Genomic DNA, 9,587 nt, shown 5'->3' with positions numbered 1-9,587 from the left:
TTTTTCTTCATTTTATTATTCAGCTTCACTTTTGCTTCTTTTCAAAATCTGCCTTGTTTACATTAGAGAGATTTACGGTTCAAACATTTGATGGACAAAACATTATGCGGAACCACAGAAAGAACCCTTGCAGCTATACTTTTTGTGACTTTAAATGCAAGGCAGGCAGGATCTAAATATAAAATTATTGTCTCCCCCCCCCCCCCCCCCCCCCCACCGCACCCCCCTCCCCGCAATGTAGCAACTGCAAACTACAGCTAGCATATCTTATATACAAATCTTTAGCTCGTAGCGGTTTTGACAGCGGTAGGTTTGAAAGCCAGGATGGCATTGAAAGCTAAATTTGAATATTTACATTTAATATGAATCAATATTAAAACTTGGCAAGTGTTTCTCAAGTTACAGTTACTCCATGCTTTGTAAACGATTCTGCTTTTATTGATGTGAAAGTCAAACTCCCCTAACGACTGCATGAATGGTGATTATGTCCACAGAAAGAAAATCAGTGGAAAAAACAACAGTGGTGCACCATTACATGGTACAGACATTAACCACCACATATGGGTTGTACAGAAAGGATTCAAAAGAATCCAAACAGACATTTACAGCTGCAGTGAACTTCCTGTAGTTATTATTTCTATCCTGCTCTGGAACAAGAACACAACATTCAACGCATCCGTCAACTGACACTGCGAGAAACGCACACCAAAACAGATGTAAAACCGGGCTACAGTTGCATAAATTAATTAAGATGTAAAAGTTTGTAGTGAATATTTACAGCCATTTAATGTGTCAATATTGCAATCGTGATAGTGTTAGGTTGCAGCCAAAAACATTTCTATGTACAAAAAAAACATTTTGCATTCAATGTACTAAAAAAAAAACACATCTTACAATCTGTAGATGATAAGAACACCTAAAGTGAATGCAAGAAATACATAAACCAGTTGCTGGCAGCTTGCAATCACAAAGTCTTACGATGTAACGTGGAATATCAGGCTGTTTACGTTACATCTCTTGATTTCAGCAAATGTTCGCAAAATAAAACGTTTATAGTTTCGCACTGGGATGTAGAGAGGAGATTGGCGATGTGGAATAGGCAACCTGTGGGTTCAAAGAAGCAAAAGGATAAAGGCTATGGTGCAAAAGGTCCCCGTAAGAGGCCGTGACTGGGGCCGCAGCTGCGGACAGATGTCTATATAATTGTGGGGAGGCGCCAGTCGAAGCAAGGATCTGTCTCTGCATCGCCGGTATCATGAAGGAATGGATGGCCAGTGGTTGCATGAGTGGAGACAGCACAGCTTGATTCTTCAAGTATTGTAAGGGATGGGCGTAGTCAACTGGGAAGCCTGAGCCCAAGCCGTCACACATATCTTGAACCTGAGATAGAAAGGCTCCAGGATACACACCTGGGAATATCGGAGTTGGCAATGGGAACTTGTGGCCCTCCAGGATGATCCCGGGAGGCAAGTTTATGCTGCACTCTCCTTCCAAGTCAGACAGCTTTTCTTTCAGCGCCAGGTCCTTTGCCAGGGGCATGGGAGACACGGCCCGCAGTTTCTTCTCGGGACTCGGACCGCTGCCATTGTCCGCTCCCTCACGGTTCCTCTTGATGGGTTTGGAGCTCCCGATGACCTGCGACCCTCCTTTGGAGCCAATTGTAGGTCGGACCACTTCTTCCAGCTTTGGCGAAGGGGGTGGGATGGCTTCGCTGCTCTTGGTGCTGCTTGGTATTGGCATTGGAGGGACACGGCAAGCTTTGGGGTTGCAGTCAGTGTGGGCCGTCTGTGTACTTGCCATCGTGCTCTTGATGTCTAGCTGCGATGGCAAGTGAATGGTGCTCTTGGGTAACGTTTTCTTTAACTTTGGAAGACTCAAGTCAGTAGGCTGCTCCTCTGTGGGAGGCTTCACTGCACACTTCTTTTCCTGCTGGTGCAATGTTGAAAGATAACTTAAATAGACCGTTTCCTGGTTTTTACTTGGGGCAAATGAAGAATTTTTATCCTTCATAATACTGCTCAGATACTTTGACGTGTGGTCGTTATTAAGGTGATGCTCTGTGTGTCTGTAAAGATTGTGTAGGTGGGGAGAGGAGTAGAAGTCTGCTAGAAAACTTGACACATGCGATGGCTGGCAACCTTTCTTCTCAGAACCTTTATTTTCATTGTCTGCAAGGTCAGAGGTGAAAGGGTAAGGAGCACAGCTTCTGAATGAGTCTGAGCAAATTAGGTGGTGCTTAGAAAGATAAGCAGCCTCTGAATCGGATAATTTATTCAAACCGTCAGGTTTAAGTGCCTCCCCTCGCTCATCAGTATTTCTTCTCTGAAAACTATGCGCATGTTGAATCACAGAAGGTCTATTAATAGCCAACTGGTCTGGCGTGGATCCTTGTAGAAAATTACTCTCAGTTGTCACCATTTCCTCACCATTCTCACTACACTTTTTACTGTTGTGTAACGGAGGTGGGGCTCCGATTGGATAGTTGTTGGACAAAGTCCCACTGACCTGTGATAAGAACTTCTTCTTGGCGAGTGGCGACATGATGCCAGGATGACCCCTGGAGTATACCAGAGGCAGATAGCTGGGGGATGCTTCAGTTTTTGGCATAACAAGCTCCTCCTTCTCTTTGAGAGGCCCAGGCGAAGGGTTTAGGTTGCCCTTCCCCGCCTGCCCTGGTGCCTGTCTCTGCCTGCTCTCCGGCCGATGGGTCCCGAACCTGTGGTCAGCCTCCTCCTTCGACAACTGGTCGACGTGAACAGAGGAGTTTGCAGCGTCCGGGGACCCCGTACGGGGTCCCCGGTCAGGGACATCTCCTATCTCTGCACCTTTCTCAGCTGCCGTTACCTCACGAGCAGCCTTCTCCTGTAGACCGTTGGCCAGCTTGTCCACCGGGTCTTGTGACGACTCGAGATCCTGGCAGGATGCAGGGGTGGCCTTGCTTTCTGCTGGGCTTTGCACCGTCGTATCCCTCGAATGGACTGTAAGGTCCTGGTGCAAAGACAGCGTCTCGGCCTCTCCCTTCGGGTGTTCACCATTGGCTTTGCTGACTTTGTTCTTGGCTTGGTCCCCTTTGACTTCCAAACTCTCAGATATGTCACAGCCGCTCTGTTCATTCACACCATTCTCAATCTGCATCGCCGCCCCTTCCCTTGACAAGGCCGAGGCTGCGCTCCATTTGTCCATCTCTTGGCTGCCCTCTGTGGCTGCGATTGCCTAATTAATAAACAAAAACAGATATTTATACAAACGCAAGCAAAAGCAGCAAAGACATAGACCTTCTGCAGTCACAGCTTACAACTACAAATTACATTAATATAATAGCTCTAATGTAGTAAGATTCCCCAAGACACTGGGTAAGAGTGTAATCGAGAGAACTACTGGAGAACCCAGGGAGAGGTATTAGGGCAGAAATAAATTGATGTTGTGGATTGTCTTAAAGGAGTAATACGGATGGAGAGGTTTAAGGAGGGAATTCTGGAATTTTGCGTCAAGGCGACTGAAGGCACAACCGACTAATGGTGGGGAATAGATGTAACGCCAGAGTCAGGGGAACAGAGTTCTTGGAGGTTTCACAGTATCCACCCCCCCCAACCATTACCCCAACTCCCTCCACCCCATCATGTAATCTCCTAGAAAAGGGCAAGACTAATCTTCGGCTAAACTGGTGGAAAATGTCATTCATAAAAACCTGCGCAATAGTGCACAGACATAAACCCTGCACCTAGGAATACTCTACAGTTATCACTTGCTCCAACAGTGAAATAGCAGAGGCTTCTACTTCAAGCTGTATTCATATGCCCAGTTACTTCTGGATCATGACTGCGTCTGCTCCTCATACCTGACAGAAACTCTCTTATAGGCTTCAATAGCTCTGCTGCTGCAGCTGTTCGAAGTAGCAAGGTTTTAACCCAAGTTCAATTCCATTTTTAATCGTGGCTATTTGTACAAAAGCATCATTTTTTTATTTTTTTTTAAATTTAGAGTACCCAATTATTTTTTTTTCCAATTATGGGGCAATTTAACGTGGCCAATCCACCTAACCTGCACATCTTTGGGTTGTGGGGGCGAAACATACGCAGACACGGGGAGAATGTGCAAACTCCTCACAGACAGTGACCCAGGACCGGGATTCGAGCCCAGGTCCTCAGCGCTGTAGGCAGCAATGCTAACCACTGTGCCACCGTGCTGCCCTCAAAAGCATCATTAAAAAGTGCGGGCGACAGTCACAGTGACTTGCTTGAGAGCGGATGGTGTGATGTCGGGCGCGGTTTTCAATGAGTTGCCTATCTCGGCTGTGCCGCTGTGGGATGCGGTGGGCAGAGAGGCCTGGGGGCTTCAAACAGGTGGCTGGGAAAAACAGTGGAGAAGTAGAACGTTACGAAATGCCCAGGTTGCTCGCAATGCTTCCTGAGATCCAGTTCAGAATGGTCCTGGCACAACCTCACTGTATTCTCCGTCGACGGGATCCTCCGTTTACTCACGCCCGCCGATTTCCCGACGGCGTGCAAGTGCCCAGAATGGGAAATCCCATTGGCCGGCTGCCAGGGAATCCTGCTGTCGACGGGGACGCACCGCAACGGAAAACGGGTGCGGCAGGACGGAGAATCCCACCCATTGTGTGTGGTCTGGGAAAACCAGGGAACAAAAAACAAAACCCAGCAACAAAAATAAAATGCAATATTTATTTACGTTAAAGCATAAATCAACACTTTTAATGTTTCGACTTTATTAATGTGCTTCAGTTCCACGGGCAGCACGGTGGCACAGTGGTTAGCACTGGTGCCTCATGGCGCTGAGGATTCGATCCCGGGTCACTCTCCGTGTGGAGTTTGCACATTCTCCCCGTGTTTGTGTGGGTCTCACCCCCACAATCCAAAGATGTGCAGGGTAGGTGGATTGGCCACGCTAAATTGTCCCTTAATTGGAAAATAAAAAGAATTGGGCACTCTAAATTTATATTTTGAAAAATATGCTTCGGTTCCTCGTTATCTTTATTCTCCATAATCCATTCTCACCAGCTGTATTTTTAACATAGAGCATTGCATTGTAAATAATTGCTGAATTTATAATAGAAAAGGTTACCATGACAACAATAACCTACTTTCTTTGGCATTTTGTCTGATTATTTTATAACAAAGCCGTTGCTGGAACATGATATGCACTGGCTATCTCGCTTCCTGTTGAATAACTGTGAAATGTTTCTTCCTAAAATTGTCCATCAATAGTTCCGCAGCCTACAGCGTGACCATCAGTGTCACAGAAAGTACACTGTCGCCAGGGTTTCCACTATGGTAGGTTCTCCCAAACAACAACTGTCATTTCAGTGTAGGATCAGCTGGAGTTCCATATCAACATTGGAAAAGGAGGCCATTCAGGCCCTCAAGTCCATTCTCCCATCCTATTAGATCGTGCATGTCCCTGACCCCAAACATTTCCAAGGTTACAAGTAGCTGCTCAGTGGAAGCACCCAACACCCACATTGAGGAATTAATCCTCGACGTGCTGGCACTGACAGCATCTGACCGGCTCAAAAGACCAACTCACGGCCGATTAGCTGTTGAATGGATCCAAGCCAGATGGTGCGGTATGGAACGAGACACAGACCTTTTCCTTGATAGTAGGTTTATTCACAGGGAGCAGCATGGTACATGTCTGCCTCCTAACTACTTGAGCAGTGTCCCAGCTGACTTCCTTTACATGTGCTCCAAGTCCTTGATCAAACAATGCCTATTACCTCGGTATCTTTAACAAAATATTGAACTGACCAATAACAATGACGCCCCCCTCCCCTTGGCATCAACCCTGCTCCCACACTCAAACATAACACCGAAGGCCCGAGGTTCATTTTTAAAGACCGATAACAGGCTGTTCACAAAGCCCCCGCTTTCAAGGATTAGATAAAGAAAGGCAGCACCTGCCTTTATGAAGCAGCGTTCGTCATCTTGTTTGTCCTGCGAGGCGAAGATGACCAGGCTTTTGGGGTGTTTGGTAGGGCTCTGGTGGGAAGGTAAGTGGCTGCTAAGACTGATCAGCGCCCGGAAGGTTCTGCTGCAATATCGCACAAGATTGGCTGAGTTACTGGTTCAGGATTTCCTTTTGAGTTTCCTCGCTGCCCCTGACACACACACCCTTTTGAAGGAGGTTGCACCGTTTTTTATTTGGTTGCACCAAGTGCCGCAATCCTGGGCTGGCTGCTCCCAAAGTTCATATCAGAACACCAAGAGAAGCCTTCTGAGTGTCTTTGTAGTACTTCCTTTAACCTCCATGGCACACCCCAGAGACCAGCTCCCCATTGTTGATTTGCTTTGGTGAATGAGTGTCAGGCATTCTTACATGATCAGCCTAACTCGATCGTGACTGCCTCAATATGGTGTGGATGCCTGGCATGTCATCTCGGGTGAGCCCCTTAATTTCTTTTTAAAAGTTATTCCTCATAGAATTTCGACAGTGCAGAAGGAAGCCTTTGGCTCATCGGGTCTGTACGGACCCTGTAAAAGAGCACCTCACTCAGGCCCACTCCCCCTCCCTGCAACCCCACCCAATCTTTGGACACTAAGGGGCAATTTAGCATGGCCAATCCACCTAACCTGCACATCTTTACACTGTGGGAGGAAACCGGAGCACCCGGAGGAAACCCATGCAGACACGGAGAACGTGCAAACTTCACACAGTCACCCAAGGTCGGAATCGAAAGCAGGTTCCTGGCACTGTTGCAGGAGTGCTAACCGCTACCACCATTCATGCGATTGTGGGTGCACCACCATTCATGCGATTGTGGGTGTCGCTGGCTAGGCCAGCATTTATTGCCCACCCCCAATTACTCTTGAGAAGTGTGGTGAGATGCCTTCTTGAACCATTGTAGTCCGTGTAGTCTAGGTACTCCCACAGTGATATAAGGAAGAGAGTTCCAGAATTTTGACCCAGCGACAGTGAACGAATGACAACATATTTCCAATCGGGATAGGGAGAAGCTTGGACGGGAACTTCCATATGGTGGTGTTCCCATGTGTCTGCTGCTCTTGTCCTTTTAAATGGCAGCAGTCATGGGTTTGGAAGGTGCAGCCCAAGGAGCCTTGGTGAGTTCCTGCAGTGCATCTTGCAGGTGGTACACACTGCTGCCACTCTGTCGTGGTGCTGGAGGGAGTGAATGTTTGTGGAAGGGGCGGCAATCAAGCGGGCTGCTTTGTGCAGAGTGGTTAGCACCACTGCCCCACAGGACTTGGGTTTGATTCTGAACTTGGGTGACTGTGTGGAGTTTGCACTTTCTCCCTGTGTCTGTGTGTATTTCCTCCGGGTGCTCCAGTTTCCTCCCACAGTCCAAGTATGTGCAGATTAGGTGGATTAGCCATGCTAAATTGCTCCTTAGTGTCCAAAAGATTAGGTGGGGTTACTGAGTTATGGGGTTCGGGTGGGTGCATGGGCCAGAACAGACTCGGTGGGCCAAATGGCCTCCTTCTGCACTATAAGGATTATATAGGTCCAGATTTCCTCTTCAATTAATTTAACCTTAATGACTCCTTGTGATGGTAGGTTGCACATTCTAAGAGCTTTGAGGGCTGGATTTATTAGTAAGCAAGGCCCTAGATGGACACCCTCGCTCTTTGTCTAACCTAGCGAACCTTTGTTATAATTTGAGAAGGAAGTCACCTATCAGATTCTCTTTTTAAAAAAAAATAAATTTAGAGTTTTTTCCATTATTTTTTTCCAATTAAGGGGCAATTTACCGTGGCCAATCCACCTAACCTGCACATCTTTGGGTTGTGGGGATGAAACCCAAGCAGACAGGGGGAGAATGTGCAAACTCAACACAGGCAGCCTTCTCTTTTCTCGAGAAGGGAGCCTCAGCTTGTTTGGTTTTTCCTGGTAGTAAAAAGCTCTCAGTTCTGGCATCATTGTAGATGATCCAAGGAGTGAAACCACACAAAGATGTTAGGAATCCTGGCTCCATTCCCAGCTCTTCAGTAACCCAGGTTTTTGATCTATTCAAACTGACTGAACTTTTTGCCGCAGGAAAGTGTTGCAATATAAAGATTTTTTAAAAAAAACTATCATTGCCTAATTGCTCGACGTATGGTGCTATAAAAAAGCAGAATGGATATAATTCAGACTAAACAGAAAAGTAATAGCATAGGCTTCCAGGGCAAAGTTAGAAGGTTACCACTATGATTCAAAATAAAATTCAAGGTTGACGCTGCACAAAGCTAGATCCATGGATGCACTTGGATTAAGATATTCATAAGCCGATGATAGTGAAAACCCCTCCGCTGTTCTGATGTTGATAGAACAAGCCAAACATCCTGTTACAGTACCTCGGTCTTAGTGGTAAGGGTCGTAATAAAAGCAACTGCTATTTTTAGTTAGTGAAGCTGTTTCTCTGCCATATGGCAAAACCACACATTTTCCTTTTTTATAAAATCCTTTCCCTGACATGGTCACATGACATGAAAACCACAACAGCGGTTGGCGATGGTAACAGCAGTACAATTTTAACGGTGGAACACTCGCAGTGGACAAAAAGGTTGGAGCGGACGTACCTTGTTAAAAGTGATGCCCTAGGTGAGCTGTCCAAATAGCAACTCAACCGCCTAGGTTCTGCCTCAACTCCACCATGCTCATTCAGCACATCATTAAAGACCATAAGATATAGGAAGAAGTCTCACAACACCAGGTTGAGACTTCTTGCTGTGCTTATCCCAGTCCAGCCACTGGCATCTCCACATCATAAGATGTAGTAGCAGAATTAGGCCATTCGGCCCATCAAGTCTACTCTGCCATTCGATCATGGCTGATATGTTCCTCATCCCCATTCTCCTGCCTTCTCTCCATAACCCCATTCCCTTATTAAGCAAGAAATCCACCTATGAATCAAGAACACCAGATTTGTGCTTAAAACCTACTCCCATTACTGCTTCCCTCCTAACCAACCCGAGTGATCCATTGGCATCTCAGCAGCATTCCCCCCGCTTGAACCCCTATGGGGAGAGGGCTGTTGGGAGGGATGGGGGAGGTCCTGGCATCATGTGGATTGTGAGCCCACTAAACTCTCCACCATTTGAGACGAACCACCCTATTCGCTGGTGTCAAATGGTGAAAGGAGTGTTCACCTTGTGGCCTGTCATCCTCCCACTGTTCTGTATGACAAGAGAGGAAGAATAAACCAACCATTCTCACTCACTGCATAACAAGCCTGGGCCTGAATGAAAAACTCCATTTTGGGCTATTAAAAAACATTAACGCAAAATTAGCAGAACGCGAGGGGCTGTTTTATTCCACGATGGCTCCAAAATAAAGAAAATTGTGAAAGGTTCATCACGTGGTGCCCGATCCCTGGACTTGTTAATTATGGTTGTGTCATTGCACATGTATATAGCATTGCCCACAATGCTGTCACTGTGGAGATTGTGATTCAAATTTGCTGCAATGTGACTTGCGAGTCTAATCTCCTCTATTTATAGCATTATGTAGGATAATGAACTCTGATTCCCGGGGCCAGCTCAAGGTGCTACCTGTACCAGTGCTGACTGGCAGGCCTCTTTCAGCTTCTTGTCATTCTGTTGCAATGCACAAAGATGCATTCTAAATAGCAG

At 46.6% G+C, this 9,587-nt stretch overlaps 1 protein-coding gene across 2 annotated transcripts in view; it reads right to left on the bottom strand.

Moving 5' to 3' along the window:
- Positions 1–223: 223 nt before the first annotated feature.
- arid5b (AT-rich interaction domain 5B) overlaps positions 224–9,587 on the bottom strand; it is a 163,397-nt gene continuing 154,033 nt past the window's right edge. For both annotated transcript variants that reach the window (XM_038821530.1, XM_038821529.1), the window contains one exon: positions 224–3,213. In XM_038821530.1, coding sequence (XP_038677458.1) covers positions 1,051–3,213 — 2,163 coding nt within the window. In that variant the 3' untranslated portion in view covers positions 224–1,050. The remainder of the gene's footprint in view (positions 3,214–9,587) is intronic.

The sequence above is a fragment of the Scyliorhinus canicula genome, chromosome 16 (assembly GCF_902713615.1).
Source record: "Scyliorhinus canicula chromosome 16, sScyCan1.1, whole genome shotgun sequence".
Taxonomy (NCBI): domain Eukaryota; kingdom Metazoa; phylum Chordata; class Chondrichthyes; order Carcharhiniformes; family Scyliorhinidae; genus Scyliorhinus; species Scyliorhinus canicula.
This window is presented reverse-complemented; position numbering and strand designations above follow the sequence as displayed.